This window comes from Trichoderma citrinoviride, assembly GCF_003025115.1.
Source record: "Trichoderma citrinoviride strain TUCIM 6016 unplaced genomic scaffold BBK36scaffold_3, whole genome shotgun sequence".
Taxonomy (NCBI): Eukaryota; Fungi; Ascomycota; class Sordariomycetes; order Hypocreales; family Hypocreaceae; genus Trichoderma; species Trichoderma citrinoviride.
This window is the reverse complement of record NW_020194711.1, coordinates 1,766,575-1,785,028: the sequence shown is the minus strand read 5'-3', so window position 1 is coordinate 1,785,028 and position 18,454 is coordinate 1,766,575. Positions and strand designations below refer to the sequence as shown.

At 55.0% G+C, this 18,454-nt stretch overlaps 8 protein-coding genes across 8 annotated transcripts; 6 read left to right on the top strand and 2 right to left on the bottom strand.

Moving 5' to 3' along the window:
- Window positions 1–147: 147 nt before the first annotated feature.
- Window positions 148–3,459, top strand: BBK36DRAFT_17953 (glycoside hydrolase family 3 protein; the record flags this gene model as incomplete). The annotated part of the gene is made up of 6 exons (XM_024897849.1): window positions 148–218; window positions 404–522; window positions 655–1,935; window positions 1,994–3,222; window positions 3,299–3,384; window positions 3,447–3,459. 6 exons carry the CDS (start codon window positions 148–150, stop codon window positions 3,457–3,459), a joined length of 2,799 nt encoding a protein of 932 aa, XP_024752271.1.
- Window positions 3,460–3,888: 429 nt separating this feature from the next.
- On the bottom strand, window positions 3,889–5,693 carry BBK36DRAFT_1113023 (P-loop containing nucleoside triphosphate hydrolase protein; the record flags this gene model as incomplete). The annotated part of the gene is made up of 4 exons (XM_024889864.1): window positions 3,889–3,969; window positions 4,027–4,359; window positions 4,480–4,689; window positions 4,794–5,693. 4 exons carry the CDS (start codon window positions 5,691–5,693, stop codon window positions 3,889–3,891), a joined length of 1,524 nt encoding a protein of 507 aa, XP_024752270.1.
- A 2,627-nt stretch (window positions 5,694–8,320) lies between these two features.
- BBK36DRAFT_2315 (hypothetical protein) lies at window positions 8,321–9,889 on the top strand (the record flags this gene model as incomplete). The annotated part of the gene is made up of 6 exons (XM_024897955.1): window positions 8,321–8,525; window positions 8,589–8,645; window positions 8,734–9,181; window positions 9,248–9,343; window positions 9,400–9,450; window positions 9,511–9,889. The coding sequence occupies 6 exons, from the start codon at window positions 8,321–8,323 to the stop codon at window positions 9,887–9,889; spliced, it is 1,236 nt and encodes a 411-aa protein (XP_024752269.1).
- Window positions 9,890–10,821: 932 nt separating this feature from the next.
- Window positions 10,822–12,246, top strand: BBK36DRAFT_1166821 (FAD-binding domain-containing protein; the record flags this gene model as incomplete). The annotated part of the gene is made up of 3 exons (XM_024894961.1): window positions 10,822–11,104; window positions 11,199–11,694; window positions 11,766–12,246. The coding sequence occupies 3 exons, from the start codon at window positions 10,822–10,824 to the stop codon at window positions 12,244–12,246; spliced, it is 1,260 nt and encodes a 419-aa protein (XP_024752268.1).
- A 679-nt stretch (window positions 12,247–12,925) lies between these two features.
- On the top strand, window positions 12,926–13,896 carry BBK36DRAFT_48872 (L-xylo-3-hexulose reductase; the record flags this gene model as incomplete). The annotated part of the gene is made up of 2 exons (XM_024898139.1): window positions 12,926–12,977; window positions 13,040–13,896. The coding sequence occupies 2 exons, from the start codon at window positions 12,926–12,928 to the stop codon at window positions 13,894–13,896; spliced, it is 909 nt and encodes a 302-aa protein (XP_024752267.1).
- Window positions 13,897–14,427: 531 nt separating this feature from the next.
- BBK36DRAFT_1157184 (hypothetical protein) lies at window positions 14,428–15,379 on the top strand (the record flags this gene model as incomplete). Its single annotated transcript, XM_024893996.1, has 2 exons — window positions 14,428–14,842; window positions 14,931–15,379. The coding sequence occupies 2 exons, from the start codon at window positions 14,428–14,430 to the stop codon at window positions 15,377–15,379; spliced, it is 864 nt and encodes a 287-aa protein (XP_024752266.1).
- A 227-nt stretch (window positions 15,380–15,606) lies between these two features.
- BBK36DRAFT_1166818 (hypothetical protein) lies at window positions 15,607–16,295 on the bottom strand (the record flags this gene model as incomplete). Its single annotated transcript, XM_024894960.1, has 2 exons — window positions 15,607–16,184; window positions 16,277–16,295. The coding sequence occupies 2 exons, from the start codon at window positions 16,293–16,295 to the stop codon at window positions 15,607–15,609; spliced, it is 597 nt and encodes a 198-aa protein (XP_024752265.1).
- A 966-nt stretch (window positions 16,296–17,261) lies between these two features.
- Window positions 17,262–17,975, top strand: BBK36DRAFT_1139035 (NAD(P)-binding protein; the record flags this gene model as incomplete). Its single annotated transcript, XM_024893285.1, has 1 exon — window positions 17,262–17,975. One exon carries the CDS (start codon window positions 17,262–17,264, stop codon window positions 17,973–17,975), a length of 714 nt encoding a protein of 237 aa, XP_024752264.1.
- Between the last annotated feature and the right edge of the window lie 479 nt (window positions 17,976–18,454).

Sequence of the window (18,454 nt, the reverse complement as noted above, 5' to 3'; positions counted from 1 at the left end):
AGAGGCGCCATCGTCGCTGTATCGCCGAGTCCCGTCTCGTCTTCCTGAGCTCGCTCGCCCTTTGCGACCACCAGCGCCGCCGCGGTGCGTTTTTTCGGACTGCCATGTTAGGGAGGTAATGACAAGCGCTGCGTCTCATCCATCACAATGGCCAACTCCATCGGCGGCACCTCTGCCGACAAGTTCGATCTGGATCCGCTATGGCAGAATCTCGATTGGTACGTGCTGTTGCTTGATGCCCTGTCCGCATGCATTCATGTTCTTCCCCTGCCTGTTTCACTCGTCCTGCTGTTGTAGCTCGTTGAACCATTTTCTTTGCATTCAAACCTGGGCATCTGTTATATGACTGCGTGACAATACATGGCAGCATGGGTTAACACACAGTCTCCTTCACCTGATATAGGGCGATAGGGCAGATGATGCTCATGGGCTGGGATGGCACCCAAGTGACGCCTCAGATCAGGAGCCTCATTGAGGACCACCACCTCGGCTCCATCATCCTGACGGCCAAAAACCTCAAATGTAAGTCACCCATCAACTTGGTCCCATCTAATGACCCGACGAGTTCGGTCCTCTTGACATGCTTCATCGCGCACCGCACTTATAGACGTCTCGGTTGTGGATCCGGGGCCATCCTGCTAACTGGCCAATTAGCGGCCCATCACACTGCGTTGCTCGTCCAGGAGCTTCAGATGATCGCCAAGAACTCGGGCCATCCGCAGCCGCTTCTCATTGCCGTCGACCAGGAGAATGGCGGCGTCAACAGCCTCTTCGACGAGGACTTCGTCTGCCAGTTCCCCAGCGCCATGGCCATTGCTGCCACCGGCAGTCTCGAACTGTCGTACGAAGTCAACAAGGCGACGGCTACCGAGATCTCGGCCTGCGGCGTGAACCTCATGCTGGGCCCGGTGCTAGACGTCCTGAACAATGCGCGCTATCAAGTCATTGGAGTGAGAGCCTCGGGTGACGATCCCCAGGAGGTATCGCAGTATGGACTGGCGGCCCTGAGCGGGATCCGCGACGCGGGTGTGGCGTCTTGTGGAAAGCATTTCCCTTCGTACGGAAACCTCGACTTCCTCGGCTCCAACCTGGACGTTCCCATCATCACCCAGACGCTGGAAGAGCTGAGCCTCAGCGCGTTGGTGCCCTTCCGGAACGCCATTGCTTCCGGCAAACTAGATGCCATGTTCATTGGCGGTTGTGGCATCTCTAATCCCTCCATGAATGTTAGCCATGCCTGTCTGTCCGATCAGGTTGTTGACGATCTCCTTCGAAACGAACTCGGCTTTAAGGGCGTTGCCATCTCAGAATGCCTTGAAATGGAGGCGCTGAGCCAGGACCTTGGTGTGCAGAACGGCGTCGTCATGGCCGTAGAGGCGGGATGTGATATCGTGCTCCTATGTCGTGCATACGATGTTCAGTTGGAAGCCATCAAGGGCCTCAAGCTCGGTTACGAGAACGGCATCATTACCAAAGAGAGGATCTTCACCTCTCTCAAGCGAATCTTTCACCTCAAATCGACATGCACATCTTGGGCGAAAGCGCTCAATCCTCCGGGGATCAACCTCCTCTCTCAAATCCGCCCCTCTCACCTGGCTCTATCTCGGCGAGCTTATGACGATTCCATCACCATTGTGCGGGACAAGGAGAAGCTGCTTCCCCTCTCCCTTTCGATGCATCCCGGCGAAGAGCTGCTCCTGCTAACGCCCTTGGTCAAGCCACTGCCGGCTTCCTCGTTGACCAAGAGCCTGCTCGAGTCGAAGAACGATCCATCCTTGATCAGCACCGAACACGATCGGTGGAGTCACCAAATCCGAGAAAGAAGCGCCATCATGAGCGGCGAAGGGGTCTTTCGAGAATTTGGCAAGACCTTGGCAAGATACCGCAACGAGAAGCTTCTGCACACGAGCTACACGGCCAACGGCGTAAGGCCAGGTAAGATATGGGCTGTTCATTGAGGAACAAGATATTGTATACTAAGGATTCTCCACAGTGCACGAAAACCTCATCAACAGGGCATCATGCATCATCATCTTCACGGCAGACGCAAACAGAAACCTGTACCAGGCCGGCTTCACCAAACATGTCGACATGATGTGCTCCATGCTCCGCAGCAGAGGGCAGAAGAAGCAGCTCATTGTTGTCGCCGTGAGCTCTCCATACGACTTTGCCATGGACAAGTCCATAGGCACTTACATCTGCACATACGACTTTACGGAGAATGCCATGGCTGCTCTGGTCCGGGCGTTGGTCGGAGACAGCAACCCCGTCGGGACCATGCCGGGCACGCTGCGAAAGAGCAAAAAGGTCCTCAAGTCTCGGCAGCATTGGCTGGTGGAGGAGTTTGACGGCAACCGAGATCGAAAGGGGTTGAACGACCTCATCCGGGCTGTGCACAGGGCCAGCGACCAAGATTTCCGCTACCTGCAGACCGCAACCGCCGACACTTTTGTTCTTGCCAACCAGAACATCAAGGAGACCCATTTCGTGGTTCGAAACAGTAGCACGCAAGCCCTGTACGGCTTTGCCGCGACGTACTTTGTCCAGAACGTGGGCATTCTCGGAGCGCTCATTGTCGACCCGACCAAGCGCAACATGTCGATCGGCCGGTCGCTTCATCGCCGAGCCATCAAGAACTTGACTCAACAGAGGGGCATCAAGAAAGTCCAGCTGGGGTCATGCTTTCCCGCTCTCTTCCTAGGAATCCCTCTCGACATTGAAGTGACGACGACCAAGGAATGGTTTAGCAACAGCGGATGGGACACGCAGTTCCCACGGAGGCTTACCAACATGGTGATCCACGATCTGAGCGCCTGGTACGCCCCCGAGGGCCTATCGCAGAGCATCCAGCGGGCCAACATCAGCTTTGACCTGATATACGGCGTGGAAAGCGGAGATACCGTGATGCACCATGTGCGAACGCACGCAAACCCGGAGGTCCTCGAGCTCTACCGCACTGCCCTGGAGGAAAGCAAGGCCTGCGGCATTGTGCGAGCCAAGGATGCAGCAGGGAACCTGCTGGGGACCATTATCATCTGCCGGCCAAACAGCCCCCTCGCTCGATACGTTCCGCCGCTGGTGTCTCTGGGACAAGACATTGGCGGTCTGCTGGCCCCGATTGTTCCTCCGGCTCCCCTTTCGACGCTGGTGCTGCAGGGCCTTGCTTTGATGGGTGTTCGACAGAACAAGGGCCACAAGGCGACAAAGTCGGTGTTGAGCTGGGTATGTTTTTTTTCTTTTGACTTTTGCTTGGCATCTATAAAGTGTTATGTTTGAAGACTAATGAGTGCAATGCCAGGTTGTCGATGATGCGTATGAGCCGCTCGTGGCGATGGGATTTGATGTTTTGCAGGCATTCGAGGAGATTACGAATTCCCCTGAAACGTACGTCTTTTTCTTCGAGTCATTGATCGATATTGAGGGTGTTGAAGCTCACTTTGATGCAGATTCCAAACTTGACGTCTCATTATCACTACTGGCACTCACGGGTTTTATCCTGTATTGGTGTCTTGCCCTTGATATCCGCTATGAAGAGCTTTTCTATATGCAGCACCCGCTTGCTTTCAACACACCAAGTGCTATGAGGGAAGAGTACTGTGGTGAAGACGGCACAGCGGCTCACAAGCTTCGCGTTATCCCTTGCATCTGCGTTTACTTGAGTTGTCATGTTGTTTGATACCTGAGGAATAGGAGGGTTACGATTCCATGTATTTACTATTGATGATCTAATTGATGGCTGTATAGTACGGTAAATTGAATACGAAAGGCATCGCCATTTTCTCACAATGCATGTGCTGTGATCTGCTGCGTTTGTAAAGCCATCATCAACCTGCGGAAGCTCATCGTGATTTGTCCTAACTCTCATCTTCAACACCTCAAAAGCACAACTCACGCCGTCTTGTCCCCCATGCCCTCCCGCAAAATAGCAACCTGCTTTTTCATCTCCACCCAAAGCGGCAAGTCATCCAACTCGGGATCATCATCATCATCCACCGGCTTGTTAGTGTTGGCATCCAGCACCTGGACCCAGTCGTCCTCTGCCAAATCCACCGTCTGGACCATGCTGGCCTCCTCCGCCTCATCATCACCCTCTCCATCGTCGTCGTCGTCGTCGTCGTCGTCGTCGTCGCCAGGCTGCTCCTTGCGCGCAATAGCAAGCAGCGCCGCGACAAAGGCCTCCTGCATGTACGCGAAGCTGAAGCCATCCGTAATGTCCGCAACGGCGGCGCACAGCTTGTCGGGGAAGCTGATGGCTTTGTTGTCGGCGAGCTTCGTCTGCCAGAAGCGGGCGTAGGCGACGCGCTGGGCGAGGTCGGGGTCTGGGAAGAGGTATTTCCTGTCGAAGCGAGAGGGGCGTTTCTAAAACGGTATACCCAAATTTACCCATCAACAAACGAAGTCTTTTGGTATTGAAAGCGATGAGGAGCAATTTGTGGGTAGGTCTAAAGTGATCTCCATATGGGGGGGAGAAAAACTTACGGAAATGCCTGGATCCAAGCGGTCGAGGTGGTTGGTGCTGCCAATCATAAAGATGCCGTCGTTGCTCTTGAGGCCGTCTACCTCGTTGAGGAAATAGCTTCGGACGTCGTCGGTGATGATGGTGTCGAGGTCTTCAAAGACGAGATAGCAGGGGGCGAATTCTCTCGCCTTTTCAAAGACGAGAGAAATGCTCTTCTCTGGTCCTAGAAACTGAATGGAAAAAGAAAAAAAAAGACGTCAGTTGAGGAGGGCCTCGGCTCATCTCAAACCTCTCAACATAGGAAGAGACAAGGGGGTCAACAACAACAACATACCGACTTCAGAGACCTCACATACAGCGTCGTCACCCGCTGCTTGAGATGATAGAGCATATTCATCGTCGCCTTGATCGAAATGGTCTTGCCGTTCCCCGGCGGGCCATAGTAGATGATGCCTCGTTTCCACGGCACCTTGAGCCGCTCATAGGTGGCCCTCGACCGGAAAAAGGACAAGTGGTCCTCGATCAGCGCCGCCTTCATCTCCTCGTCCAGGATGACGCTGTCCCACGACGCCTTCATGGCGCTGCGGTACAGCTCCGCGTTCTTGGCCCAGCGGCCGCCGTCAAAGACCCAGATCTCGTCGTGCAGCTCGCCGGTCCAGCGCCCGGCGGCGAGGATCAGCTGCGAGGCGAGGCGCTCGTGCGCGGCGAGGATGAAGTAGTTTGTCACCTGCGGGTACGAGCTGGCGCCGTCGCGGCCGTTGACGAGGTAGACGATGAAGTCGGCCTGCTGCTGCTCCTCGTTCTCGTTGTCGTCCTTGTCCTTGCCCTGCTTCTGCTTCCACGTGAGGAGGTACTTTTCAAAGAGGACCTCCTTTGCGAGGGCGCCCAGGTCGCCGTCCATGCGGCGGGCGGGCGGCACGTAGACCTTCCACGACAGCGAGGACGGGACACGGTGAGGGCCGCCGTCGTCGTGATGATGCTCACGCTCATGCTCGTCGTTGTCATCGCTCACGGGCGTCATCTGGGCGTGGCCGCTGGCCGCGTAGGCGAGCAGGTTGCATGATCCTGCCGGGGCGATGGAGAGGGAGAGGTTGGGATGCTGGCTGCGCAGGGCCTTTGCGATGACGGCGTCGGTGTTGATGCGTCTTGCGCTGGAGTGGGAGAAGAACTGGCGGGTTGCCTCGTCGTGGCCGGCGGGAGGGTGGTGATGGTCGTCTATGCTGGAGGCTTCCATTGTGCTTGACTTGATTTTGTGAGAAGAGTGAGGATTGGGATGAGTTTGGGGTTCCTTGGATGAAGAGGAGAGATGGATAAATGGATTGAATTGATGATGCCGAGTCGAGAAATGAGAGGTGAGCGAGGGCGACAAGGATCATTGATATACCCTTACGTAGATCCCGCCTCGCTGTACACGTAGACGCACCCGTCACGGTGGTTGGGAATACGAAGCAGCGTTTGTGAAGGCGGCAACGGCACGTATGTAGAATCGATTATTCACTTGGGAAAAATGTCAAGCATGACATGGCCTCTTTCGTACGTGATGGAAGTCGTTGAGAGGTTTGTATAAACACAAGTGCATGTAATTGACATGTCCGCCCACGTTCAACTGAATGCGTGTTCACCTCATACCAATACCCTCACAACCAACAACTTTTACATCATTTTCTCTCCCGTCAAGCATCATTTGGAAATTCGAATCCACAAATAAAAGAGAAGTACTACATCTATGTAAAAGCCCTTTGTTGCCGTCAATCTCACCCTCAGATCCTGGTTATTCTTGCTCGACATGATACATACCAGGCACAGGCATGCCCTCATCCGCCTCAGGAAGTGACTGATGCCCATCCACCGTCAATATCAAACCTCTGCAACAACCGAACGACAAACAACAAGACTCGTCTCTGAGTGAGCCGCGTGCCGTCTCGGAAACATTGTCCCGTCGCCTTCATGTTCGTTGACGGCGGGCTTCGTTTTAGGGTATGAGAGACCGGCGTGAAATACCAAGATAGTATCACGAGCTTCTTCCGTCGTTTCTTTCTTCATCTGCAGTCTAGTTCATGCACATACACTATCCAGCATGTCATTTACCTGTAATCTTGTCTCTTCTCCTATTGTGCTCTTTCATCTCAATCATACACTAATAGCTGATGCAAAAAAGTATTTTACCCAGTTTATGCATCTCAAAGCCATAGCCGCAGCCATCTCAGCCTCCCTAGAGATGCGGGATAACAGGTTAGTTCTTTGTTAGCACGCCACAGACTTGCACAGGATCAGTGCAATATCTGCAGAGATCTCATCAACGGCTCCCGACCGTGACACTTTGACACTTTTACCCCAATCCAACAGAAACAACCCAGTGAAGCCACCAGCTTCGCAAGGGATGACCAACGGGAGAGGCCTGATGCAGCCCTATTGCCACTAAATGAATCGATCGCCGTTTAAGCACCGCCGTGGCGGCTGTAGCTCGATACTGTTGGATGAGTATACGCGGGGCTTGTATTCATTTACTATTCTCTTCGCTGAGAGATGCGCCGCAAGTGGCGGGAACCTGTCTGGTCCAGGTTCGGTCACGTAGACGCAATTCAAGCAATTTCCACGTCTCAAGCAAGTCGTACCCGAGATGGGTGTCTGGTAGTCAACGTGTTGGTCCCCGCCAGGTCGGCCTAATAAAGCGTTCTACGTATGAACTTCAGGCGTTTGTTCATCGATAGATTGTTTGTCTATGAGAACTAACATAGGATTCGAAGTGATGAATACAAGCTGCACATAGAATGCTCTGGATGGGAACATTGACGTATTTGATCAGGCCCGGATAGCAAATTGCTTCTGCCGCTGCTGTCAGATGAGAGTCCATGAACTGCCCCCTGAACAGCTTGGACTTATAGCGACTCAGCCGTGATCGACAAGGAAAGGCGGACTATCCGTCCATCGCGCGTCTTTACTTGGAGGAATCTTTGATCTTGATATACTTAGCCGCCTCTGTAGATCTTAGCTGACATCCTTGCTTTGACATTGGGCGCTTCATTTCGCCCGTCATACCAGCCTCCAACATGCACATTCCCATTTCCCCGCCCCAGCTTGCAAGCCACCAACATCAACGTGCGAGGTGAGTACTAGGGATAAATTAAACAGACTACAAGCTAAAGGTAGTTTACTCCAGATAACCTATGAGATCGGAGAAGACTCATATCCTCTTCATACATTGCTTGGACCTCGTGTGTTAGCGGGGCTATATGATGGAGAGGAACTCCTGGAGAGGCTATGCCCTACAGCGCAAGGGAGAGGACCACGCTGCAAGATTCTAGCATCTATCATTCCGAAATCCTACAACCCACTCACTAGATGTTCCTAATCACATGAAGCAATCAACATCGAGAAGCAGCTTGAATGCACGCGGATACGCCGCCGGCTTGCGAGTGGCTGAATGGACTAATGGGTTAACGGGTTAAATGCCTTCCACACTGTTATTGAACCAACATCAGAGTCAAACTTAAGCTTTTCATCCATATTCCTTTGCTTTGTTAGCTGTAGCTTGTTCCAAGGCTAGCTTCTGGGATCTTGATGATATAAGAGATATGAAACCTCAATGCTTCGATCCCGGGGAGCTTCGCCCGGCTGCATGTCCCTATCTTTCAGTCCAAAACTGCCTCATAATGGCCGCAATGCTGAGAGATATATATCCTTCTCGCTAATTGCGTCTAAACACTGGAACAACATGGATGCTCGAGATACTGCTTGACACACACACACACACAGTCACACAATCTACGGTTACGGATCACTCAATACACGGAAGTGAAAGAACCCCCAGGAGAACGAAGAAAATCGACGCATAGAGAGACCTCACAGATCAGGGACAACATGGCCACTATCCAGCTGCCCCCGGGCGTGGACCTCTGCCTGGTCCCGGCAGCCATGCCCCCTCCCGGCGTTGTCCCCAACTTTGACAATCCGGAATCGCTCGCGACGGCCATCATCGCGGTCACAGTCGTCATGTTGACAATATCAACAATCTTCCTGGCTGTGCGGGTATTTACAAATTTCCCCAAGTATAATTCAGCAGACTGTAAGTATTCAACAATCAATGGATGATGATCTATCTACGTATACTAACGAGCTTCTCCCCTAGACTTTGCCTTCATAGGCTTCCTACTCAACATAGTTTACACCGGAGTTCTGCTGTCAGGTACGTTGCCCCTTTCAACGACCACAAAGACAAATACATACAAAGTCTTCATGGGGAAGAAGCTCACAGTGTATCTCGTTTCTGTCAGTGACTGAGTATTCCCGGCATCAGTGGAACGTCCCCGTGTGCTGGTACACTGCGTCCTACATGAAGATCCTCTTCGCCCAGGGAGTTATGCTCGGCCCCGTCATCTTCTTCCTGAAAACAGCCATCTGGCTGCTGTACCTGCAAATCTTCTCCGCACACAGGACCATCCGGATCATCGTCTACGTGGGCATCGTCGTCACCGCCCTCACCTACTGGACCACCGTGCCTCTCGAGCTCGCCTACGGGTGCCCGACGCCTGGTACGACGTGGACAGACCTCTTGACGGACGGCAAGCCGGCCAAGCTCATCTACTATGGCCCCGTTCAGGGGTCGTTGGCCGTCATCATCGACATCTGCATCTTCGTGCTGCCGCTTCCAGTACTGTGGAAACTCAACATGACTCTCAGGAAGCGAATTGCTTTGTGCGCCGTCTTCTTCACTGCCTTGCTGTAGGTGCTAGAACCGGCAAAATGTATTCGGCTGGTGAGCATACAGAGCTAACGCAGATTCAATAGGGGAGTCATCTCCAGTGTCGTCGCACTGAGAGCCCGCGTTAAGCTGTTTGGCACATCAGACCTCACCTGGCTGGAGAGCCAGCTCTTTATTTGCATGTGAGTAACGCCAGCTTGAGTCACGCTGGCTGTGCTAACAATGTCTTGCTCAACAGAATCGTCGAAAACAACATCGCCCTCATTGTCTGCTGTGTCCCCTCCTTCAAGTACGCGTGCAAAAAGTTTATAGTGGGATCTCGCGCCTCGAATACACACACATCTTCAAGTAACGGCAGCCACAGTAGCAGAAACAGCGGCAAGAGCGACCACAGATACGAGGGGAAAGGAGGCTATAGTCCTAACAGTCGTGGAGAGGTTAAGCGCCTCGGAAGCCATCAGATCATCCAAGGCTACAGCTTGAACAGAGACAGCTCCAAGGAGACTTATGAGCACAAAGACTCTTTGGAAGAGAGCAACAGGTGCTTTACATCCTACGGACAAGGTGCCGGCAGCTCCGATTATATCAAGTACCCATCACGAGTGGTGCAGATCGAAGGCGGCATCAACCGTGAGCAGACAGGGGCTGACGCTGCAAATGCCCGCTCAGAGGGTATCATGAGGAGCTTTGAGATTAGGCAGGAGGTTCATCCCGAGGATGTGGTCTAGAACAGGCTTACATCTTACATCCCTTGACTGAAGCTCCCATATCCATATATATATATAGAGAGAGTTGTCTTTTTCTGCGGGACCCGTTTTATACTGTGCCAAGTTTACTCGAATTGGATAGACTGCAGAGAGGAAATACTTATATAGACCCCTCACGTTTTTGCCAAAATTGAGTGTATACTTATACTCTCCTTATCAGCAGACTATACTTGCCGTTTCTAAATGCAAGAGGCCTTAGCTAGTGACCTCGTGTTGTTGGTTCTGCTCTGTCAAGGGCGAAAGACTCGGCAGCGCAATCTGGATCTCGCCAAGATACCTACGGAGCAATGAGGAACGAAGGGTCTTGGAGTGAAGGAGCGTTTTATTCAATGGCACGGCTCCAGCCTTCCGGTTCTGCTACATCTCATGAGATCACGGTTGTCAGAGGGTTGAAGCAGGTGGCATCGAAGTATTGATCAAGCACATGGGTCGTGCTTCCTCTGCCGCTTCTTCCTTTATATACATCATCTCGACAGCCTCTGCTCTGTTTATTTTCCTTCTTTCCCCCATATCACCGTATTCATCACATATCACTTCTTGTCTCAACCCGAAAGCGAGTAGCGTCGTGAGAATGCGCTTCATATCCTTTCTTCTGGTGGCGCTGGGAGGCATCGCTGCAGCACACGCTGCCGACGCGGACGAAGGAATAAGAGATGTTGCAGCAACCGTTGCTCCTGGCGATACTTGTGTAGGCTGTCTCAGTCCTTGGTTCTCGATGGGAAGTGCGCCATACTGACCGGTGTGGACTCTCATAGTGCGCTGTTCTCAAGGTCTACTTTGGAGACAAACTCGCCGAACAAGGCAGTGCCACATACAACGAGTCGCTGGCCACGTACTGGTCCGCCCAGGAGGAGCAAATATTCCCGAAATGCATCGTCCGACCCAGCTCGGCAATGGACGTCTCCAGGGCGCTCAGGTTTCTCGTGCCCCTGTCTTGCAAGTTCGCCATCCGAGCGGGTGGCTTCGGCACCGTTCCGGGCATCGCCAACATCAAGGGCGGCGTCACTCTTGACCTGCGAGGCCTCAACGACGTCACTCTCAACAACGACAACTCGACGGTCGAGGTGGGCACTGGCGCTACTTGGGGGGCCGTCTATACGCAGCTGCAAACTGCTTCCGTGACGGTGGCGGGATCTCGGGCAGGGTCGGTGGGTGTGGGCGGCTCGACGCTGGGAGGTGAGTTTTCCTTGATCTTGGTCCCTTTGATACCCAGGAATACATGTAGGCAGTACCCTCTGCTTCTTCCTTCTGGCTGACTCCCCTGTCGTAGGTGGCTTTGGATACTTTGCTCCCAAGGCCGGCTTCGCAGCCGATCAGGTCATCGCTTTTCAGGTTGTCCTGGCAAACGGTAACATCGTGACTGCCTCGGCCACGCAGAATATCGCCCTCTACAAGGCCCTCAAAGGCGGAGCGAGCAACCTTGGCATCGTCACCAGGATCACGTTCAAGACGTTTGCCATTGGAGACATCTGGGGAGGCGACATTTTTTACAACAAAACGACCATTGACGCCCACGCCCAAGCTCTATATGACTTCACGTCCAATCCCAGCTACGACACCAATGCAGGGTATCTCGTCAGCTTCGTCTATAATCCATCCTTTGGGACGATTATTGCCAGCCGACTCGCTTACGCGGAGCCCACGGCGAACCCGCCTGTGTTCCAGGCCATCACGGCGATTCCCGAGCAGCTGAACGATACCACACAGATCACCAATGTGGCCGCTTTGTCGAATCTGTCGTTGTCGTTCAGTGCAGCTGGATATCGGTGAGTACTCATGTCTGTTCCTTTGGTGCATGAAGTTACCTTCTGACTCGAGTTCTCTATACTCCATGTAGGCAAGACAACTGGGACCTCACTTTCGAGAACAATGTTGTATGGTATAAATCCCTCTATGGACTGTTCCAAAACAGCCTTTCGGGACTCAAGGGCGTTGAGAATGTCACTTGGGCCCTCACCCTCGAGCCCATAGTCCCAGTCATCAACACCCAGTCCCAAGCTACTGGCGGCAATATCCTCGGCCTGGACAACACGACGCTGCCGGGACTCGCCCTCGGCGTCTTCTCCGCCACTTGGCAGTCTCCGGACAAGGACAAGCAGATCTACGATGCGTCCGATAAGCTTCTCAAAAAGGTTACTGATGTGGCAAACAAAGCAAAGGTGTTGAAGCAGTACGTCGACGTGAATTACGCCGGAAGGAAGCAGAATCCAATTGCGAGCTTTGGACCGGCAAATTATGCCTTCTTGAAGCAGGTTGCCAAGCAAGTAGATCCAAATGGTGTGTTCCAGAAGTTGGTGCCCGGAGGATTCAAGTTGTAACGGAGGGAAAGGGGTTGTGTGGCGGTAGTGGTATCCGACATTGATAGCTGTATCCTTACGCAGAATAGTTATTGAAGCTTGCATGTTTGTCACTCGATTCTGCGATGGCTCTTTGTTCCGTAGACATGGTTCGAAGATGTACATTGTTTGCTGCGCGCCTGTGCGGTGGTATCATGAGTTGATTGAAAGAACGAGAGTCATGTATCGGCCTATGATGATAAAAAAGCTCCAAGGCAGCAAAAAGTGCCTAACAACAGAGTTGAGTCCTGTCGTTGATGTCGGTTAACGCCGTTATAAAGCCATTCTCGTGAGGCAAAGTCATGTAAGCGTCGCTAGTCAGAGCCTATGACATATATGTAGGTAAGTAGTAGGGAATCAGAATCGATCCAGGCCCCCAGACTATTCTACGTACCTTATCATTCCCACTCGCACATGCGCTCCAATGATGAATGGCATCGAAGGCGGAGTTTCTATGGGGAATCAACGCCGGACAACCCAGGAAAGTCTGGCCGCGGGGCGTCTTTTGGCGGGGTTGAATGGGCATATATTCGGCTGGGCGAGAGAAGCAGTGCCCGAGCCTACATATCTCATGTCACTTTCTCAGTCAGGTAGATTTACGATAGAAACGGTCTTTTGACGAATTGGAACATCATCAACAACACAGTAGTCAACGGGAGCAATGGCACGCCCGTATGAAGGCAAGCTCGCCATCGTCACCGGCGGCTCACGAGGTTCGTCACATCTGCTCTTCCACGGCTCACACAAAAGGAAATCACTAACACCAAAACACCAGGCATTGGGGCGGCAGTGGCCAGGCGTCTAGCAGCCAAGGGCAGCAACGTCCTCATCACCTTCACCTCGGATTCCTCCAAGGACCTCACGCGGCAGCTCGTCGACGAGCTGTCCTCCAAGCACGGCGTCCACGTCCAGTCCGTGCAGACGGACCTCGCCCAGGCCTCGGCCGCGGCGCCCATCATCGTCGAGGCCGCGCGGGCGCTGTTTAACAGCTACAGCTCCCCCGACAAGAAATTCCAGGTCGACATGCTCATCAACAACGCGGGGGTGTCGTCGAACCAGTTCCTCAACGACGCGGAAAGGGGCCCCATCGTCGAGGCCGAGTTCACGCGCGTCTACGCCATCAACGTGCTGGCGCCGCTGCTCCTGACGCAGGCCGTGGCGCCTCACCTGCCGACGGACCGCTCGGGCCGCATCGTCAACGTGTCGAGCGTGTCGGCGTCCATCGGCTACCTGGGCCAGAGCGTCTACGCCGGCAGCAAGGGCGCGCTCGAGGTCATGACGCGGACGTGGGCGCGCGAGCTGGGCGAGCGGGCGACGGTCAACTCGGTCAACCCGGGCCCCGCCTGGGGCGACATGTACGCCGAGGCCGGGCCGGCGTTCTGGAGGCGCAACCAGCCGTACGTGGACGCGGCGCCGCTCATGGCGTACGGCGGCGAGGCCGAGGTGCTGCGGAGGGCGGGCGCCGAGGCGGACCGGTTCGACCGGCTGGTGAGGGAGCAGATGGGCGGCAGGAGGCCCGGCTTCACGGACGAGATTGCGGGCACGGTTGACATGCTGTGCTCGGCGGAGAGCGGGTGGACGACGGGGAGCGTCGTGTGCGCCAACGGGGGGATGCGCATGTCGATTGCGTAGAGGGAGACAAAAGGGATAGGATAGAAGCTGCGGAGATGGATCACGATACTAGCCCCAGATGAACAGCGGTAGACCTGCCTCTTGCGATATAGTAGCAGACCGCCGTGAAAAGGAGTCTAGCCTCGTCAGTTCCAAGTTTCGTGCGTCGGTCAATTGGTGTAATGTATTAATACAGGCTCTTCTCTGGGATTGATTGATTCCAGTTCTGCTGCCCCTCCACTCAAGCTGCTGGCCCCGCCTCAAGTTCATAAGTGGTGACGCAGCCTCTGCTTTCATGAAACGAACAGATAAGGTAGACACGAGCTGGAATTCTGCCAAAGCGGTCTCTGAGTAGTGACACGTGGGTGCCTCTCGTCGGGGTCTTCCAGACGGCAGATGAGCCTTGCCGCGTTGCCATTGATCTTCTCCAGATAAACTGCAAAGCAACAGATCCTCTCAGCGCGACAGCCCCCTACATGTAGTCAGACACCTCCCCGTCAACTTACACCAAAGCTACAGTACAAGTTTCAGCAAACCCTCCTTGTAAACAAAATGCCGAATCCTCCCATCGACATCTCCTCCCTCGCCGCCCAATCCAACTTGTCCTCCGAGATACAAGCCAAGCTCTCCTCCGCCCTCGATGCCGCCATCAACAAGACCACCGATGGCGGCCGGAGCAGCAGCAGCGCAAGCTCCTCATCACACGTCGAGGCCGCAGCCACCGCCATCGACGAAGCGTGTCCCCGGAACGAAGACGCAGAGAGCTTCCTGTGGTCGCTATGGAATCTCCTCATTGGCATCTCCAAGCACATACCCCTCGGCGACGAACGCATCAACAGGCTCGTCGGGATCGTCACGAGCCTCAAGGCCAAGCAGGGCGCAGGAACCGTCGACATCTGGGCGTCGTCGCACAGCTTGTGGAGCGACATGCCGCTCTTTGGCGCCGTCATGAGGGAGGCGTGGAACGGTGAGTTACTGAAAGCCTTTTTTCCATCGTGTGAAGCAACGATGGGAAGACTGCACAGTCTCCCCGCTAAAACAACTGCTATTTTCAGGCAACCCCGACTTCAACGACTCGCCGGAGGATGCCACCAAAACCGCCCAGTGGCTATCCCTCAACACCTTCGCCGCCCGCCTCCTCGGCGCCTCGGTTCAGTCCTGGACGAACCTTGCCCTGTGGGAGCTTCGCGACGGGCTGGAAGAGCCCCTGCCCAGCGGCCAGGCCAGAGACACGCACCTGACTGCCGCGTCGGAGTGGATTGTCCAGGCCGGCAGGGTGCTATACGCCGAGGTACGGAACAAGGCACAGCTCGATGAACGGCATGTTCGGGCCCTGGGACCAGGCTCCATGTTGGAGGGAGGCAGCTCGGGCTTCAATCGGCAGAGGTGGGCGTTTTGGAAGAAGAGGCTGCAAGAGTTGAGCGGGGAGGCGAGTGGCACGGCCAAGGCGAGGACCCAGCAGGCGTTGGAGGTGATGAGCAGCCTGGAGGCAGGCACCATATAGTCAGCAGCCAGACATGACACTCTTCTTCCTTTGTCGCAGTCGACTCATGTGACAGTTCGGTATCATTTCGCTTTCTAGTAGAGCAGCAAGCATAGCATGATGGTAATCCATCGCGCTCATCTCTCCTACAACCACCTCCCGCCCGATAGCAAGCCCGGAAACAAAACTCCGAAAACGCCCAGTATATACATCACAAGTTCTGTCAAGCTCCCTCCTCCCAACCGCCATTACGCATACATCATATCGCCATCTTCCTCCTCGGAATCCTCCACAATGGGAACCTCCTTCTTCCTCCCCACCTCCTCGCGACACATGGGACACGTGCCCTTGCTCCTCAGCCACGGCCCAACGCACTCCAGGTCGAACCGATGCCGCCCCTGGCACGGCAGCTCCACGACGAGGCAGTACTCGTCCTCGAGGTACGGCACCTTGCAGATGGCGCAGTCGTCGTCGGCGCCCAGCCTCTTCCTGGGCACGCGGTCCAGCATGTCGACAAACTCCTGGCTCGCGCCCTGCAGCCGCGTGGGCGGGTCGTGGATGTCGTCCTCGAGCGAGGCGATGAGCCGCTCGAGGAAGGCGGCGTTGTCCGCCGTCGGGGCCGTCGTGTGCAGCGTCTGCAGCTGGCTCTGCAGCAGGCGGAAGAGGGCGGCGGTGTCGACGGGCGTGGGCGTGGCGTGCGGGTTGTTGTGGGGGGTCTGCGCGCTGCTCGAGGGCTCGTCGAGCTGGTTGAGGAGGGCGAAGAAGGAGGCCATGTCGACGCGCCGGCCGGAGCGGCGAGGCTCGGCGAACTTGACGTTGTGCTCGACTGTTTCGTTTGGCAAGGGGCTTTTGGTTAGCAATCTGTTTCACACGAGGATGGGAGTTGAGATGGAGAGGGGGGAAGGGGATTCAGCGTACGTTCGTATTGAGTGGCCATTGTGGGCGGGTGCTTGCGTGAGGATGAGCGAATGGACTCAATGAGGATCACACAGGTCGTGATTCAGAGTTGAAATGATGCGCATGCGGAAGGATGCGACTGTGCTGGAGCTTTGAACTGGGGGGCTGTCGATTGGGGGACGCAACATGAAGCCTTCGCAGGCAGAGAGAAGCTGTCGCAAGCGCACACACACCTGACGGTGCTAGCAGTGATGGAGGGGCAGCAGCGCCGTGGAGGGGCAGCGATAGAAGCACCGATAGGGCGCTATAGCCGTTGAACCCTGCCTGTGCTGTGCTCAACTGCATCTGGGCTACTAATTTGCTATGGAGCCTGTGTAGCTGCAGCTCTTGGAGCTCTTGGAGCTTGCCAATGCCTCGAGCATCTCTTGTACACGGACGAAATGACGAGGACCAGCTGTAGCCTAGGATAATTACATACCTTAGGTATTTCTTAGCACCAGCTACTACATGTACCGCGAGCACTCCTGAACCGAGCTCCAGGCTACATGTTAGGTACCATACGCGGCCAAGCTCGGGGCCTGGATGGATCAAAAGTCCGCTCCGCATGCTCCGTATTATGTACCGAACAGCCTCGGGGAGCTTCACATGTTCGGTAGCTGGTGATGATTAGTATTTGAGGACCGCCAATTCCCTCCTCGTCTCCGCCAAACGGGCGGAATCACTGCCCCCAGCCGTGCACCAGCTCCGGCGTTTCGGGCCGCAGCCTGTCTCTTAAGTCCAGGGCATTCCATCATCGTACGGCAACGTCGCCTCAGTGATATCACCTCATGGCCGCCACTAGCAAATCGCACTTGTTATAAGGCGGGTACCTTGACACAACTGCCGTTGCTTGGGCTCCAGCTCTCATACCACATCTTCCCACCTTGATTTCTCCCCAACTTCACCACCACACACACACACACACACATCTCCAGCACCAACTATCGACCATCAACAGCCTGCAACAATGGCCTCCAACTCCGCCGCCGTCTTCGGCTCAACCGGCCTCGTCGGCTCCCACATCCTCACCAACCTGCTCTCCACCGGCCCCTACACGCCCGTCCACACAATCTCGCGCCGCGCGCCCAAGCCCTCATCGCCGGCCCTCAACGCCGTCATCGACGCCGACGTGTCCAAGTGGCCCGCCGCCCTGGCCGGCCTCTCGCCGCCGCCGCACGTCGCCTTCTCCGCCATCGGCACCACGCGCGCGGCCGCCGGCGGCCTCGAGAACCAGTGGAAGATTGACCACGACCTCAACGTCGACGTCGCCCGCGCCGCCAAGCAGGCCGGCGTCAAGACGTTCGTCTTCATCTCCAGCGCCGGCTCCGACGGCGTTCTCGCCAACACGTTCCCCTACAGCAAGATGAAGAAGGGCGTCGAGACGACCATCAGGGAGCTCGACTTTGACCACGGCATCGTCGTCCGCCCGGGGCTCATCCTGGGCGAGCGCGAGCAGGGGCGCTTCCTCGAGGGCCTCGCCACCGTGGCCGTGCGCGGCCTGGGCTTCGTCGGGCTCAAGGACACGTTTGCGCAGGACGCCGAGGTGATTGCCCGGGCGGCCATCAAGGCCTCGCAGCTGGCGGACGAGGGCAAGGCGCCGAGCAAGTTTTGGGTGCTGAGCCCCAAGGACATTATCCGGCTTGGCCGGACGGAGTGGGATCACAAGGAGGAGGTCAAGTGATTTTTGTTTTTACGTTTTGATTGTTGGTTCTTGTTTGCTTGTTCAGCTTGTCGGGAAGCATGGCTGCGTTGTTGTGACGGTCATGATGGATTCCACTCAATACCCATTGCGCACTCTTTCCTTTTCTCATACACTCTTTTTGTTGTTTCATCGGCTTAATAGGAACCTGTCGGGCTCAAATCGTTGGAATTGGCTTCATGATTGAATACCCATAACTAGGCTCAGGAAATCAATACAGAATGATGCCATCTGTTGAAGGCAGCTTGATAATTTGCGCCCCGTCGACCGGAATTGCTCGGCCATTGGTAAGCAAAAGCTGGCTTACACCAGGCTTTGGCATCCATCTCAAACGATCAATAATGCGTCCCCATCACTCCAAAGACCAGATGCATCAACCTCATTCCATGCATCTCCATGCTTGTACAAACGCGACTCAACAGAAAAGAAATCACAGTATCTTCGTAAACCCAAGCTCGGCC